Consider the following 19,222-nt stretch of genomic DNA (forward strand, 5'->3'; position numbering starts at 1 on the left):
AGTAGGAAGGTCCAAGATACGGATATATTGAAGTCTTTTATTCGACAAGACGAGAATGATAAATATAAGATCCATGCAATAAGTTTAGAAATGCAGAACGAGTGGTTAGACATAGGAGATTTTTGCATCCCATTAGCACTAAAATGGCGCACCTTAATCCATGATTGGTCGCCAGCATTGCTAAAATTCTATCTCAATGCATTCCAGATGACTCTCCCAGATCAGAGTAATTTAGTAAGATGGGGTAAAGGTACCGAAAAGACTTGCTATATCTGTGGGAAGGCAGTTGGAACTGCTAGGCACTTGTTAGTGGGATGTAAGGTACTCCTCGATAGCGGTCAATACTCGCGTCGTCACGATAGGGTTCTGGAAATCATACGTGAAGCGGTTAGTGTTTCGGTAGCCAGAGCGCAAAAAGGAATAACCACAAACGAGCGATCAGTAGGTTTTGTGAGAGAGGGCATTAGGACTATAAAACAAATGTCAAGCCTTACTCCATCCTTAAAGCGGCTACGGATTGGACTATAATGATGGATACGTGTGAAAAAACAATACAAAATCCCGAGGATATTTGTGCGTCGGCCTCCAGACCGGACATATCATGTATTCGCGAATCTTAAAGCGCGTTGTGATGATAGAGCTTACGGTTCCTTGGGAAACCAACACCCCCAAAGACCATACCATCAAGGTCAACAATATTACGAGCTCACAAACGAACTCACTCGAAATAGGTTCGTCGTGGATTTATATGCGGTAGAAGTGGGAGCGAGAGGTATAACGGCTAAATCTCTCTACAACCTACTAAAGACTTGGGCCTGTCCAGAACTCACATCAATTCGTTCTTGGAACGTACTTCGAAGGCAGCCCTAGTAGGTTCTTGTCAAATATGGTTAGGTAGGGAGAGGAGCTTGGACAGTGGAGGTGAGCGTTTAACGCGCGTTAGTTAGGGGCCCCTTAAACCTACACCTGGGTCGCAAGTCCCAGGCACTGTTAAAGCTCCACTCCCTGCAACGCAATGGACCCGGCACCCGCACGGTGAATCCATTGAATGCTAAGAGGTTTCGTCTCTTCGTCTTATGGAAACTCTTATGAGGGAAACTAGCGCCCTCTGTATGATATTGTAACTTACCCTCACCTAAAAATGTTACCTTTGAATATTATAAATAGGATGTAAGTGCTAGACTGGGGGATTTCTGGTACGAGTTGTGGAGCAATAGACATCTAAGTGGAAGTACTGCCTTATTTATTTTTAACAAGTCAGAAGTATACGGATCGTTCGCGAGATATCCTGTCAACTGGAAATAATGAAGATGAACCGCTGCCATATGTCACAAAGAAGCCTGAAGAAAAAAGAAACAAGAAAACCTCTCCGATCTACAGATACCTGAACGTTTAGACCACCTGGAGAAAATGATTGAAGTTACTAGCCAGTGTGAGATGGCAACGCAATTACAACCTGGACCCTATACAAATAACAAGGAGATGCTGAAGCTCAAGTAAGAAGCTTAAATATTATGATAAAAAAGAGCTTTAATATACAACATGACAAGCAACTTGGAAGGAAAAACTCTGCTACGGTTTGAACACCATAAAACATCGATGTGACCTGGAGCGAGTGGAAAAGACTTTTCCCTCTCAAGCGCGGATTCGCTGCGAAACTACACGACATGGTTGCAACTAACAAACGTCAGGATGCACAGGTGATACTTTTTTTTTCAAAAAGCCAGCTCTTGGAGAGTCATGTGAGTTAAGTGATCATATAATCTGCCACGTAATTTGAAAGCTGGAACCCGAGGCACAGGTTCTAAAGCCACCGGTTCTTAAGATACTTAATTATTTAACGGATACTATAGTTGAACCCTCAAAATTAACAAATAATTTAACTTTTGATAAAGATTCAGGGCCTAAATGTTTTTCATGTGGACTCACATCATCCCAATGTATATCATCCCAATGTAGGGAAAACGTCCGATGTAATAATTATAATAAAATTGTTCATAAAACGGAATATTGCAGATTTAAAAAGTCCGATCATTGTGGTAAAGTAGGTTATGAAGAGAAAGACTGTTATTTTAAAAATCTATCGGCTCCAAATAGTTCTTATGTCAAACCTAACAATAAATTCGATGAAAAAAATCTAAATTGTTAGCCCGATTGATGTGGATCACCAAAATTTCGTAAAATTATTATTGCTAACGGTTTTAAATTGACTGCATATATTGACTTTAATAATACTATAACAGTATCAGCGGCTCTAAAAAATCAATTTAAAATATAATATATGTCAAACAAGCATAAAAGGTTATGGGCGTCAAATTATAACACCAGAAGGTGAAACTCTATAGTAGCTTTTGAATTTTGAATTTGAACATAGATGGCGTCGGGGCTAGCACATCGGTTTGATAGTCTTGTGATAACCTACAAGACACCGACATGATAATAGGGCGGGCCTTTAGTGAATTACCGGGAATATGTGTTATGATAGCGACGGATACTTTAACATTTCCTACAATAATAGCACTGTTAATATGGAACTACCATTTTCAAATCATAATGACGTCCATCTATCAAAAATAGAATTAAGGGTACCTCATGACCTGAAAATTGTTAATGGATTAATCAAAATTTAGTTTATACGGACCAATTTGTCGACAATATGTCGATGGTGTTCTGTGAAACTTGAACGGTCTGAACATAGGTGTCTTGGTAAAGAAATGATATTCCAGAACAAATAACTGAAATAAATGGTAACCGGGGGTATATCGACGTAAACGACTTAGTATATTAACCGATAACAATTTGCTACACTTTGCATTACTCGAGGTTCTGAATATAAATCGGGTAATATTAAAATCGATACAGATGTGTCAAGATCGGACCTAGACAATCTTCAAAATCTTAAATAAATTTGATCATTGTTTTGATGATCATGTAGGGGTAGGAGATTTGATATAGAAATAAAAATTGAACTAACCACTTAAGTTCCCTTTTATCATCACCCGTATCGTATGTCAATAAAAGAGTGATGAATTTTATGCTGAATAAGTATAGATTTGAATTCGCTTCCTCATTATCAACGATATTTTATTATTTTCAAAAACTATCCCGCAGGCGTTGGAAAATTGAGAACTAATTTTGATTTTATTGAGCAAATATGGTGTAATATTGCGTCGGGACAAATGTTCATTCTTAAAAGCAAGAATCAATTACTTAGGTCACATCATATCGTGTGGAGAGATCCGACCATAGCCAAATAAATTAAAAGCACTAAATGAATTTAGAGAACCAAATAATATTCACGATTTAAGAAGATTTATGGGTGTAAGCTGGTTACTTCCGTAAATTCATTAAATCTTTCGAGAATAGAATTCGTCCGCTATGTATTTTACTACGAAATACCAATTGTGGAAATGGGGGAAGAAGAACAAAATTCGTTATTGGTATAAACGAGCTTTAAAATCTGAACCAGTACTGGCTGTATATAATTCCGAACTTGAAACACAGTTAAACATATATGCATCAAGTCATGGAGTTGGTGGTATTTTATTTTAAAAACAGTTGAAAGGTGAATTAAACCTATAGCATATTTCAGTAAACAAACCACATCCATAGAACAAAAAATCACTCGTATGAACTTAAAGCAATGGCAGTTGTGTTTAGTATTAGAAATTTCGTGTATATCTCTTGGGTCGACCTTTTAAAATATTTACCGATTGTCAGGCTCTCAGTAGTTACCAAGGATAGGACGATGATGGCTAGAACTACAAAGTTACAATTTTGAAGTGCAATATAGACCAGAAATACAAATTCGACACGTAGACTCGCTGAATCGCAATGCTCTACCTTTACAACATATTACAACAGAAAATTGGATTATAGCAGTGCAAAATGATGATCTTGAATTACAAGTCATTATTAATAACATAAAATTATGAATATAGGAGTTGTATCTATTAAAGACGGTATTCTGCATAGAAAAGTAACGAGAATAAAATCGCAAAAATGTTTAATGATATGGTCACATGAATGCAACCAGGGTTATGAGATTGTTCAGAGACAATATTAGTTCGAAAACTAAAATGATTTTACTAAATATGTGAAGGTATGCATTCCATGTCAATTTGCCAAAAAAAAAAAAACCATTTGGGAAACGAGGCTTTTTAAATCCCTTGAAAAACGGAATATTCCGTGGCATCTCAATAATTGGTCCCTTGTGTAAATTCGTTAAACCAAAATTGTTACTTATTGGTAGTAATAGACGCTTTCAGTAAATTGTTTGACTGCAACCTGTTCCTAATACTTTTACAATTCACGTAATACATACAATGAATTTTCTTACGCTCGTTTTCGGACTGCCTACTCGACTAATAACAGACCGTGGGAAGGCTTTTACCACCAAAAGTTTTCAAACTATTGCACCCTTAAACAAATTCGGAATATATTAAATGCAGTTCCCTGTCTAAGAGCAAATGGGCAAGTCGAACGTAGTAATCGCACCATTCTTCAATCATTAACAGCGTATACTGGTGAAAATGAGATAGACTGGGAACAATTTAATCCATAAGTGGAAAAGAGGCATCCATTACAGCATAAACAGCAGTACCCAGAAATGTCCTTTAGAATTACTATATGGATATAAGCCTCGATTTGAACTGCATTTTATACTGTAAAACAAAAAAACAACTCAAATATCCGAGTTGCGTTCTCAAGCTCAAAAAAATAATATTAACGTTTCTATAAAAAGTAAAGAGGGGTACGATAGAAAAGACTTATTATACAAAATTCTTTTAGGCGAAGTACAAATCAGCGTAGTAATAATAATAATAAAAAAAGGATTAACGAGTGGAAAACTTGTCAACAAATATGCCAGATTTTATAAAGTTGAAATATATGATAACGATCATTATAGGGTGAAATCCTTGAATAAAGCGGATAAGATATTATAATGTTATAGCGGGGGACAAATGAAAAGTTTCTAATACAACATGTTAGTAGTGGTGATAATACGGACAAAGAAAGTTGAAAGAAATAAGTAAATAATGGTGCATGGTGTAGGTAGATATGATGAAGAATTTTAACCATCAAATGTAATTATTTTCGAAAATTATTTATAATTTTATTAAATCATATTAAGCTGACGGTCAATATACAATTATTACATAAAAACGATGAAACGAACAGTAAAATATTACTAGTATGTATATACACAAAATCACTTACCGCGTACTGTTCCAGATTTCACATAAAACGACGCACAAAATGAATTTAAACTTACTGCTTGCACTAAAACCACATACAAAATGAATCTAAAAATGAAACTTTACATGGACTACATGTCTACAATAACATGCTACCTACAAGTAAAAAAAAAGTACTGATTATGTAAAGTCATGAATTAAAAGAATATTTGAATTATCGTTATAGAAATATATGTATATCTTAAATTAATATAGAATTAAATATAAAATATTTAATAAAAATACAAAATATTTAATACAAATAATTAAATACAAATGTCATAATGTATAGTGAATCTAATGATGATGATATTTGACTAAGAAAGAAAATGTTTCAGCTATCTAATGTAATTGATATTTTTCTTTTCATCAAAGGTTAAATCCAAATAAATCACTTACAATATGGAGAGTAAGTGATATATATTACGCTTTATAAAGTGAAAATTCAATGTGTAATCATAATAATGATGTTAAAACATAATTGAATATGTTGAGTCGCATACCATGCAAGAGTAAAAATATGAAATACTAATACTTGGCAAAAATTTGTTAATACCAAGCTGTGTGTGTCCCATGGAAATAAGAGTTCTAACTGGTTTGTCCAGTGTTAAAAGCATCCAGGGGTGTCCGGTGCTAAGAAAAAGAGAATCCATGTAGGTGTGTCCCATGGAAATAAAATTAATTAATCCATATTGGCCCTATCGTGCTTTCCGCTACTGGAGTCATCCTAAACACTCACACCAAAGTCAAAAATTCTGGATTTACCACCACTCGCATACATCACCATGCAAAAAGCTGCTATTTTGAATACCTGTCGAATAGTACGTGAATTTTTGGAATCTGTTAATGAGTTGACTGACATTTTCACTTCCCAGAAACACTTGGTCACTGACCCGTGTGACTGGAATATTTGCCCCATTATTAGGGAGATTAATATTTTAAAATAAAAATAGTTTAAATAAATAAAATTGAAGAGTATCATGGTGTATCCAGTGCTAAATAAAATGAATAGCCATGATGGTGGGTCCCATGGTATTGAGATCAAATTGTTTTGTCCAGTGAATAAAGTTCTAAAAAAAAGGGCTTTATGGTGTGTCCATTATGATAAGTCCAGTGCCAAGTTAAACAAGAAAAATAGCCATGTTGATGTGTCCCATGGAAATATAATCACTCTTGTTTTGTTTTATAAGCATCCTGGTGTGTCCGATGCTAAGAAAAAAAAGAGTCCATGTAGGTGTCCCATGGAAATATTATCGAATTGGTTTGTTCATTGATCTAGTTTCAAAAGCATCTTGTTGTGTCCGGTGCATAAAACAGAAATAGATAAATTAAGGTTTATTGAGAACTTTGTACTGCTGTATTGTTATAATTCTATTACGAGGACGTAATATGCTGTCAATATGGCCGATCGTTTAATTAATTTTTGGGGAATCTTCTGTAAAGTAGCACATTATATCATGAAGTTTGTACTATACATGCAGTAAAATATTTTGGAAAATAAGTTGTTATTTACAGTTATAAAATTTCTTCAATAAAAACAACCTCAATTTTGATTCTAGGACTTTTACAAACCTGGAAATTGATATTTTAAATTGTAACATAGTTCACAATACCATTACGAGGTCGTAAATTTGTGAATCAGGAAAGGCCGAGTGTTAGTTATAATTATTTAAAATAATTTAAATTGTGATATACTTGATGATTCTAAGCTTAACGATATTTATATTCTAATATTATTGGAAACTCTTGTGATGGTTAAACTAGCGCCATCTGTATATTTGTTATAACAGTGTAAATTAATGTTAATAATGTTTCTGTACAGTAATTTAAATGTCCAAATACTTGACAATTGGTTTTATATTACCTTTGAATATTATAAATAGGATGTAAGTACTAGAGTGGGGGATTTCTGATACGAGTTGTGGAGCAACAAACATCTAAGTGGAAGTACTGCCTTATTTATTTCTAACAATATGTACAAAATTTCTATTTAATTATTGTCGGCTAGGTATGCGTGTTCATATTGTACGGGACTACGAACAGTTGTGGTTAGCTGTCCCGTCACAGCGGCCAAGAGAATAAAAGAGGGTAAAAGGCTCCTGGTGGGCTGGGTTTCGGCGCAGGTGAGGCTGCTGGAGCCCCGACCTCTAAGGTGCTTCCGATGCCACATTGGGGACCATGTGAGCGCTAAATGCACCTCGGAGGTGGACCGCAGCGATCTCTGCTTCCGCTGTGGTCAACCCGGTCATAGGGCTAGTTCGTGCACTGCCCCGCTGCACTGTGATGCATGTGCAGCCGCCGGCAAGCCGGCTGACCATCGGGTAGGGGGCAAGTCCTGCTCCCCTCCCGTCAAATCCAGGGGCAGGGGTAAGTTCTCTGCCTCCAACGTTGACTCTGCTGTTGTTCCCGCCGCCGTTGCCGCAGTCGCCACCACTCCCGATACTGCTGCTATCGCCGCTGCCACCACGGAGGAGGCCGTGATGGACTGTTAATAATGGCTCCATTACGCATACTTCAGGCGAATATTAACCACTGCGCTGCTGCTCAGGATCTTCTGCTCCAGAGCATGGCGGAGTGGTCGATAAATGTCGCTGTAGTCTCAGAGCTCGATGACTCGGTGACTATCATCTCGTCGGCTACCAATGGCACCCCGACCCTAGAGAGGCCTCAGAGAAGCAGGGGCTGCGTTGCTGCTCGGTTTGGAGATATCGCTGTGGTGGGCGTTTACTTCTCTCCGAACCGATCTCTCTCCGAGTTTCACAACTCCCTTAGGGATTTGGTTAACGTCGTTAACGAGTTCCGTTCTCTCACTGTGCTCGTCCTAGGGGACTTCAATGCCAAGAACTTGGCTTGGGGTTCTCGGCTCACCGACGTACGGGGTAGGATGGTGGAAGACTGGGCTTTAGAGACAGGCCTCGTTATTCTAAACCAGGGTTCTGTGCCTACGTGCGTGCGGATGCAGGGTGAGTCGGTAGTGGACATCTCGTTTGCCAGCCCAACTCTGTCATCGCGCGTCGTTGACTGGCGCGTCATGGAGGACGTGGAGACGTATTCCGACCACCGGTATATCCGGTTCGACGTCTTTGCCGAGTCCGAAGACCCGCCGGTCAGGCAGGCGCCCTGTGGAACGCGATGGGCCCTGAGGCAGCTAGACCGAGAGTTGTTTCTCGAAGCCGCAATTGTGCAGGCCTGGGTAATTCCACCAGAAAGGCCTGCCGAAGTCAATGAGGAGGCAAGATGGCTCCAGGACGCCATGTCCAGGATGTGTGACGTAGCGATGCCTCGGGTCCGGCCAGGTCAGCGCAAGGGGCAAGTGTATTGGTGGTCTCGGAAACTGGCTGCTCTACGCGGTGAGTGCATCGCAACGCGACGCCGATACACCAGGCACCGCAAGCTCCGCATTCAGGTTCTGGACGCTGAAACTAGACAGGCGGAATTGTACGAGGAGAACAGGGCTGCGAAAGCTACTCTCAGGGTGGAAATCCGGCGGGCCAAAGACCAGGCCCGCCAGGAGATGCTGGAGAGTCTGAACAGAGACCCGTGGGGACAGCCTTATCGAATGGTGCGGAATAAACTTCGCACCATGGCTCAACCGCTAACTCAGACACTTCGGCCGGAGGTGGTGGAGGCAGTGGTGAGCACATTATTCCCCCGACTGCAAAGGGAGTACACCCCTCCGACAATGACTCCGCAACCTGGAGTGCCTTATGCGGATTCTGACGAGGATGACGACAGTACTCCGGTGGTGACCGAGGTAGAATTGAGAGCAGCGGTGCGGCGATTGGGCACCAAGAAAACCGCCCCAGGACCTGACGATCTGCCTGCTAAGGCATGGGTCTTGGCGTCGGAGCCTTTAAAGCCTCGACTAATTGGTCTCTTCAGTGCATGTTTGGAGAGGGGCCAGTTCCCGCTGTCTTGGAAGACAGGTAAACTGGTTCTCGTGAGGAAGCCGGACCGCCCTGCGGACTCTCCGTCCGCGTACCGGCCTATCATGCTGCTGGATGAGGTGGGAAAGCTCTTCGAAAGAATACTTTCGAACCGCCTCGTCGCGCACCTGACCGGCAGAGGGCCGGATCTAGCAGACAACCAGTTCGGTTTTTGCAAAGGGCGTTCCACGGTAGATGCAATCATGCGCGTGAGGGACCTCACGACGGGGTCTGCAGTGGCCAGAGGGAGGGTTGTCGTGGCGATGTCTCTGGATATCGCAAACGCCTTCAACTCGCTGCCCTGGAGCTGCATCCTAGAGGCACTCCGATATCACCGGGTGCCTACCTACCTCCGCCGTGTAGTCGAGGCTTACCTGATGGAGAGGTCTGTCATCTACCCTGGTCAGCGAGGCGAGTGGAAGCGCAGAGATATGTCGCGCGGTGTTCCACAGGGCTCGGTTCTGGGCCCGCTCTTGTGGAGTATCGGGTACGACTGGGTGCTGCGCACCGACCTTCCCGGAGGCGTCAGAGTGGTTTGTTATGCTGACGACACGCTGGTGCTAGCCAATGGGAGGTCGCACCAGGCGGCGGCCAACCTGATGACATGTGCAGTTGAAACACTCGTTTCTAAGATCCGGCAGTTAGGACTCGAGGTGGCGCTCCATAAGTCCGAGGCCATGAGCTTTTACAGCCAGCGGAATGCACCACCTGCAGGTGGGTCCCGAATAACGGCGGGAGGGGTTACCATCGGCGTCGAGTCGACGATGAAGTACCTAGGTCTTGTCCTCGATAGCCGGTGGAACTTCGCGGAACACTTCCGACGTTTGGCTCCTAAGCTGGAACGGACAGGGGCTGCGCTCAAGCGGCTCCTTCCTAACTTGGGGGGTCCGAATGCCTCCTGCCGGAGGTTATATTTGGGAATCATGCAGTCCATGGTCCTCTACGGAGCCCCTGTGTGGGCGCTAAATCTGAGCCGGCGTCCAGCTCGTACGCTGATCGCGTCCCAGAGGGTTATGGCCATTCGGATAATCCGTGGTTATCGCCCTATTTCCGGAGAGGCTGCGAACCTCCTTGCCGGATCACCGCCCTGGGATCTAGAGGCGAAGGCGCTTGCGCAGGTCTTCAGTTTGCGCGCTGAAGCTTGTCGCCAGGGCCAAGCTCCGCTGCCGTGCCAGATCAGAGCGTGGCAAGATGAACTCCAGCGTGATCTCATGACACAGTGGAAGGAACGATTGTCTCAGCCGAAGGCTGGGCTCGCTACTATCGCAGCGGTAAAACCAATCTTTGAGGAGTGGCTGGAGAGACGCTACGGCGTGCTCACCTTCCGCCTGACGCAGGTGCTTTCCGGGCACGGATGTTTTGGGAGGTACCTGTTTCGGATACGAAGGGAGGAGACGCCCGGGTGTCGACATTGCGACGACCAGCCAGAGGACACGGTGGAGCATACGGTGGCGGAGTGCCCAGCTTGGGCTGAGCACCGCCGTGTCCTCAGGGTAGCCATCGGCGGCGGTGACCTCTCGCGTGCGGCTTTAGTTCAGGCCATGGTGCGGAGCAAGAGGCACTGGGAAGCCGTCTCCTCCTTTTGCGAAGCAGTCATGCTAGTTAAGGAGGACGCGGAGCGCATGAGGGAACGATCCTCTTCACGCGCCAGACGCTGCAGGGGACGCTCCAGGCGTTGGGGATCGCGAGATGACCTTCAGCCACCGTAAGCGCGGGTCTGCGGACGGCGAGCAAGGGTAGCTTGTCGCCCGATCAGAACCAGACCTAAGCGTACGGCGCGTAGCGTACCGCGCGCGCCTCAAAGAGACATCTGACCACCACAGATGGGGCCCGAGAGCCGTTGCCAAGCCGGGTTGCGGGTGCAAGCGAAATGATGTACCGCGGCCTGGCTCGGAGCAGGAGAAGGTACGGGGGGGTCTTTAGTCAGTAAGAGTCTGACACTCCCTCTTGCCCCACCCAGGACAAGAGGGGTCATATGATGATTTTCCCCTTTATAAAAAAAAAAAAAAAAAAGGTATGCGTGTTCATATTGTTTCATATATTATGTCTATCCAACGACGATCCCTATGTACACTACGGGGTTCTGTAACCTCTCGCACAAATCGGTAGATTTAAAATTCTCTCTTTAGATAAACGAAATGTATGTAATGAAACTAGTATTTTTCGGATAAACTACGCGTGATTTATTTTTGTAAAAAACTACATACTCCCGACGTTTCGGTTACTTTTCAGCAACCGTGATCACGGGCAGACGAGATGTCAGATGTGATCACGGTTGCTGATCATGGTTGCTGATCAGGAATTCGTCAAACAACAAAAGTATATAATGAAATGTTTGTCTGGTAAAATTACATACTATTATTATCCAATAGCCAGTTATAATTAATTATTAGATGTCTTTATGGCAAGGAGTATTCTTAAATTTCACCATTATATTCAGGGATATATAACATGATATGCAAAATATAGCATAGTGGAGCCTCGTGATATCCCTTCCTTTAATACAATTTTTTCCGTAAATCCTTCTCTGTCCAAGGTGCACAGCTTTGGAACTCACTCCCACCTTCTGTTTACAAAGAGAGTCCAAGTGCACCTGTATTTAAACATTAACTTAAGTGACATCTTCTGTCACTTTTACCTTCTGATATGTAATGTTTATTTTTCATACTATTTGTATATATTTATGTGTATATTATGTATATATCTACATATGTATGTATAATATCAAAATTTTCTATGATTATATTTTTTTTGTATGTATATACCTCTATATTTTTTTTCCTTCACTATTTTTATTGTACCTATGCACACCATGCTTTTTTATGTAGTTTCCTTTATGAAAAGGGTTTCTGGTAGAGGTCTCTTTAAGAGATAAGTTATCATTTGTGCATCACATTTCTTTCATAATTAATTATGTAACTATTTCTTCTCTTGGTATATAAATATATAAATAAATGAATATTAAATGCTGTGAGTATAATAAATGGGGACACATGAGTGCATCATGCAGTAATAAACGGCCTAAACCTGACATTAATAAAACTAAGCCACGAAACTTGCCTCTGCCTCAATCCTCAAGGACTAATTCGTTTCAATTAAATCCGTAGCTTGTAACTTCTGTAAGAAAGTCGGTCATAGTGAACCGAACTGTTTTGCTTAAGGACGATCGAACTCGGGTAACGTAAATTTTTGTCGAGAAGTCGTAACTGACATTAATAATCGTGACGTAATAACGGCGGTACTAGGTGGCATCCCGACAGATGTATTAATGGATACCGGTTCATACATCTCGTAATAAGCTCTGATTTAGCTAAGCATTTTTCATGCAAACTACATGCGTGCATTCCACTGTTGCGTGGTTTTTGTGGCGCGGAAATACCAAATAATATAAGTACCGAGTACGTTTTTGAATACTCCGGTAGTTATAGGCACCGATGTATTAAGCAGAGACGGAGTGTCTTACATTCGCATTGCAAATTCACAATTAATCATTCGGTCCATTAAATTACCGAATAATATCATATCCGATTGCACTGGAGATTTGGATCTTCATTCTATTAACACGTCACCGTCATAAAATTAGGTTTTATGTCGGTTGTCATAGTAACCATATTAAATCCACTTATGTTTTATTAAAATAACAACAGATATCACCGATGCGTAAGAGTCTGTCAACGACCAAGACTTTATGATTTTCTAATGTCATGGTTATGGAAAATGTATCTGTGTGCTTCATTAATAATACTATCCGACTATGTGGCTGTGTCAATGACTAAAAACTGTGTGATCATGTGGGTATGTATAATTAGTCATACATTACATACATAATGAGATCTAAGATTTTCGCGAGTTTAATTCATTTAAATGAAACTAGTATTTTTCGGATAAACTTTGATGATTTATTTTTGTAAAAAACTACATACTCCCGACGTTTCGGTTACTTTTCAGCAACCGTGATCACGGGCAGACGAGATGTCAGATGTGATCACGGTTGCTGAAAAGTAACCGAATCGTCGGGAGTATGTAGTTTTTACAAAAATAAATCACGCGTAGTTTATCCGAAAAATACTAGTCTCATTACATACATTTCGTTTATCTAAAGAGAGAATTTTAAATCTACCAATTTGTGCGAGAGGTTAGAGAACCTCGTAGTGTACATAGGGATCGTCGTTGGATAGACCTAAGATATGATACAATATGAACACGCATACCTAGCCGACATTAATTAAATAGAAATTTTGTACATATTGTTAGAAATAAATAAGGCAGTACTTCCACTTAGATGTCTATTGCTCCACAACTCGTACCAGAAATCCCCCAGTCTAGCACTTACATCCTATTTATAATATTCAAAGGTAACATTTTTAGGTGAGGGTAAGTTACATATCATACAGAGGGCGCTAGTTTCCCTCATAAGAGTTTCCATAAAATTATAAAACACTGAACATTACGTAAAACATGCAGAAGCTCTCATTATAAATTATAAAACCAATTGTCAAGTATTGGACATTTAAATTACTGTACAGAAACATTATTAACATTAATTTACACTATTATAACAAAATACAGATGGCGCTAGTTTAACCATCATAAGAGTTTCCAATAAATATTAGAATATAAATATCGTTAAGCTTAGAATCATCAAGAATATCACAATTTAAATTATTTTAAATAATTATAACTAAAAATATATATTGACTTATTGAAGTGGTGATTGGATTTAAAACTATTTTGTTACTATAGATAAAATTCGATATTGTCTGAAAAATGAATTGTAAAATTTACCTGTTTGTACGATAGTGAACCGCCAAGTCGAGCAAAAATAAAAAGCGGCATGGCCGTATTACACTTTTCTCAAATTATTTCGGGACATTTTCGACCTATAAGTACATTTCGCATTAAACTTGACGCCTATATTTCTGGTAAGCAAGAAAAAAGTAACTCAAGCATTACAACTAGACAAAGTTCTTAGTTTGTTAAATTTTTTCATTCACTGACTGACCCATCATCCAAACTGTAAGGCGCTTCTAGTTTATATAGAAGCTTCAAAATTTTGAATACAATTTGTGTTTAGTGAATAACTCAGGGAAAAACTAAACTATTTTGAATTTTCTGTCCACTTTGCCCTCGTTATGAATTTAACTTTGAAGTAAGAAAATAATAGTGCGATGTCAATATTCGTAATTATCAAAGAGCCAGCTAGCAAGCCAGTCATACCAAACTTACACATACATAAAAGACAACCATCACACAAACAAGTAGACTATATTAAATATAGATAGATAGTTTCACTTCCACCCCCTTGTGAAACATCACCTACGCGGTTGTATGTTCTCTTAGTAGGATGTTATGAGTTGGTGTTATGCAACCAATACAGCTTAGCTAGAGGAATTTTTCCCACATTTCTTCTCATACGTTAAACTGAGTTTATTAAAGTTATCATCATACAGTTAATTACAGTTATAATTAAGTTACACGCAAATTGGAAGCATTGAATAAAATTATTAATAAATCTAGCATTATTAATAATTTTAATAAAAAAATATATGAAACTTAAAATTATACAAACCAACTAGAGCTTGAGATTAATGGGGAGAAAGATCACCTTAGTGATAATAAATAATAATAGTAATAGTTTTATAATAATAATTAAAATTTTATATAACCTGACTTTATAACCTTGTATTACAGATGAACATTAATTGAGGAATCATGTTTGTATGCAATACTGAACGATGATCGTCCACTGCTCTACGAACTTGAAAATAATACAAATTATTTTATGAATTCAATTCACTTCCATAAAACGAGATTTCAGGAACACGCAAAAGAAACTTATATATGATAGGAACAAAAATATATCATAAGAATAACAGGAAAAAAATTAATAAAAATAAGCTCTAATAAATGTAAATTGGGTTATGACACACGAACACAGACAAACAAATAAATATCAATAAATATCAATATATATTCAATATATGAAATATTTAAAACACACGTCTGTCCCAATATGTTCATATAGCATAAATTTCACTCTCAATTCATAGTGATACATCACCTTCATAGATTTATGTTTCCTGGTAGGATGTTATGAGTTCCGTTGGAGCTACGAGACCAGTACAAAAAATTTAACTTTCGAAGCTGGCATTTCTTTTTCTATAAAATGATAATGGCACTTAGTTTCGTCCCTCCACTTCGAATCAATTTTGACTAAAATTAACTGAAAAAAAACATATGTCGGTGTAATTCTTATTATTTGAAAAACTAATAATTGAGGGTAGTTGAAATTATCAGGTGTCAGCCGCATAACCACCTGCGTAGCCACTTGTGTAAGTGTAGTCACAACAATGTTGGTCTACAATCAAGAATAAAGTCATTGATGATGTCAGTTATGCTGGCGTCACACTTTTTAAAAACCACGGCCTGGACCCTACTCCGACATACGTGTATTTGAAAAACATTGATTAATTATAATCTAAATCAATTAATATTATATTAATAATTAAATATTTTATTATTTATTTTCTGATTAGAAAACATGTATATGAATGATTTCATTTTCATCTCGTCTATCAATTGATCATGGTTGCAAAGGAACCAACCAGAACTTCGAAGATTGGTCACGTTTGTTTCATAGTACGGGAACCATGACTTCATAAGTCTGAAGGAGTAGTACAATATTTTCAAGATTGCTGTGAAAAGTAAAACTTTATTGACCTTACTACAGTTACGTATAAATACATAGTAGGGGCTCACGTTTTTGATAGCGTTGCATACTAGGAGAACAAACTTAAGTATTCTGATTTGTATACAATACTGATACGACCACCCACTGCTCTTAGTTTTCAAGATATGTATGTAAGGCAGACTTTTAAGATTGACAAAATACATTGTTACAAAATGTATGTCTAAGAAAATCTCAGAAGAAAAAAAACTGTTTTTTACATTAGTTTCAGTAAGCCTGATACAATTGCCCTTTATGCTCTCTGATTTTAGATATCTTAGTTTGATTTAATTTAAAAACGGGAATCCTTCTTCATGATAGCCGACACTAAAATATAGTTTCGCCTTAGTTCGTGCATGCATGTTGTCAAACGTCTGCACTATAACCTTTGAAATGCATATTTGTAGTTTATCGTAACCAATTCTCTGGGTTTTCGTAGCATCCCCGTAGCAAATTGTGTAATAGTATTCTGTAGCTTATGAACATCTGGTACTTCATAATACGCAATAAACGTGACTTGAAACTACGGTTCACAATTTGTTTTTAAATTTTAACTTGTTTTAAAAGGAACGTGCATCATCCAGCAAAAAGTAAATAGGGATAAAGAAAGACAGGTGGTTTTATAAAGATAAAAAACCGAATCTTATTTAGGTGTAAATATTTTCATACTTTATGTATGATTAAAAAAATTACAAATTAACAAATTATCAACGTCGGACAAGTTTGAGTTATTTGGAAAGAGTAGTTTTTAAGCCGTGAATATTAATTGAGTGAAAGAATTTGGATTGAAGACTCGAAATACAATGCAAAATATAAATGATTAAATAGTTGATTTTATTTTGAAATTATTTTATTACAAAATTTTCTGCTACTGACATCATTAGCTTGTTTGAAATGACTTTCAGAAACCAAAACCAAAAAAACGCTTTCAAAACCATATCAAAATTTTACTAGATTAAATTATTTGAATTATTTTTTTTCTTTACAGCATGGGGCCAATTACTCAATAAAGTAACTATAGAGTCTATACTAGGAAAAGCATTAAGTCGCTCTCGTGGCGTCACGACGCTGTCATGGCAATCTCGAAGCCAATATTCACGTTTAGTTCATAATAAGACGTGTTTATCAGATCCATTTCGGAGATCTACAAAAATTTGCGAATACAACCTATAGCTAGTATTTTGAGACTGTTTAATATTTAGGAATTTAGTACAATATTTAGTATTACAATATATTTATATATATTAATTATTATTTATTTATTACATTTATGTGCAATATGAACTAAAACACCTCCAGACATTCTGTGTTAACTGATACCGCGATGTAGAAACGTGACGTGTTTTACGATTACTTTAACAGACTACCTTTAGTAAGGAGCACCATGTAGTTTTATAAAGGTAAAGTACTATGGTATCAATTGATACGAAGACGCTTCGAAATCTAAGAATTCATAAGAATATGTACTCGTACAACTTCAATGTACACTTCATATCATTAAAATTTACACATTGTCAAACTCCTTAAACCGAAATAAAAGAAATAATAGAATATCCTTGTTCTGTTTATGTTCCTAAATTCAGTGGGAACTCAGAGTCACCAGACAGAATAACTATTGAAACAAGCTTCTTTTGCTTTAGTTGAAAGTAATCTGTGTATGTATATTTCAAACAATTCACTTTTTCTACGTATAACCCTTTTGATTTTTTTTATTATTATCATTCATATACATGTTTTGTTATATATAAAAGTATATTTATAGTTTTTAAAATTTTAAAAATATATATTTTTCTTTGTTTTATTCGTTTCATAAGAAAAAAAAACTACGAAGAAGAAACAAACTTTATTTCATAAAATGAAGTTCTAGGTATTCATAATCTTAAGGCACAATGCTACGAGAGTGGTACGAGAATACTACGAAAACAAAGAGAACATATAATAATTCACATATGTATTTTTCCAGTTGTGAAGAAATATAAAATTATGACCACACTGAAACCACCACGCTTGGTACAATTGCCCTTTATGCCATGTGATATCGCTTTTAAGAAGCTTTTCATGCGATTGCTTCAACGTATAAATGAATATAATTTTGTTGAAATAAAACACCCCTATTCCCGCCACCGATTTCTAATACCACAAGTAATTCGAAACTTATAATAGCTGCAAATTGACAAGACTGCACATCCTTTTAGTTGTCATTTGTTGGATAAGATCTACTTAGAAAACTTTGTTAAACAATATTATAGTGAAAATAGCCTTAAAATTTTTAAAGAATTATTTAGTAAGTCTTTAAAGATTTAAAACGATCATTTTATTTATAGAAAGGAGCCAATGTGAAGTCTCGTGGTAAACAGAATTTTGGAGTTTGTCATTCGGTCTTATTCACCTTTTTTTGAGTTAATACGGGAATACGGGAATTCCTTTTCTTCATGATACTTGAGACATTTTTTTTTTCGCAAGCCCTCATTTAAATGCAATGCCTGTGAGCAGATGATTTTCAAGGAGATAATACTTTCTCTTTTATTTATTATTTATTTAATATGGAAGTTGAGACGAAATTTGCCTTCTATTATGAAATAATCAAATATTCCACAGTATATTTTAAAAAAAGTAAGTAGTTTAAATTTATAAAATAAAGTTACTCACAAAATTTCAAAACGGTTTTTAACGTTTTAAACCACTCCCCAGTCACCAAATAAAGAAGTAACTATTATATAAGGTGGCAACCGGAGGTTCCAGGAAAACTACGAAACTTACTTATATGTATATTATAATAAAAATTATATATTAAAACTTATAACCTATACCTAAGACTACATGATTGCCCCGATGTTAGGATAGCAATCCCATTCCATAGCTTGTTTGGTATCAGGAATCTTCTGGTTCACACGGCTTGGTGTTCGTTCCGCGGAGTCAGCGGCGTTACTTGTTATATGATATCTTATCCATACAACGATGTTGCCCCGGCAATGGTTTATTTTATAATATGTAGCGCGTACGTAACAAACTTCACGTAGTTTGTTGTGCAAACGAAACAAGCAAGCAAACAAACAACAAACACAAAAAACAAACAAACAAGCCACAGTCAGTCACGTTTATCTCAGCGGATGGGAAACCAGGAAATCATAAGACACGAGTATTTCGTAGCAAAAGCACACTATAGAACTAACTACACAGTTTTATGTTCTCCTGGTAAGATGTTTCGAGTTAGGTAACAGAACGTAACAGTCACGTTGTTCATAACACTGTCAACCAGGAGAACATAAATTGAGAGGCAATGGTTCAGAAAACTTTCTTTGAATTTTTGTTTCTTTTCTCGAAAATTTGAA

General features: G+C 38.1%; 1 protein-coding gene across 1 annotated transcript; it reads left to right on the forward strand.

Moving 5' to 3' along the window:
• Positions 1–1,410: 1,410 nt before the first annotated feature.
• LOC133320595 (uncharacterized) lies at positions 1,411–7,729 on the forward strand. Its single transcript, XM_061529245.1, has 2 exons — positions 1,411–1,496; positions 7,246–7,729. Exons 1-2 carry the CDS (start codon positions 1,411–1,413, stop codon positions 7,727–7,729), a joined length of 570 nt encoding a protein of 189 aa, XP_061385229.1.
• Positions 7,730–19,222: the final 11,493 nt, after the last annotated feature.

This window comes from Danaus plexippus, unplaced genomic scaffold, assembly GCF_018135715.1.
Source record: "Danaus plexippus unplaced genomic scaffold, MEX_DaPlex mxdp_38, whole genome shotgun sequence".
Lineage (NCBI taxonomy): Eukaryota > Metazoa > Arthropoda > Insecta > Lepidoptera > Nymphalidae > Danaus > Danaus plexippus.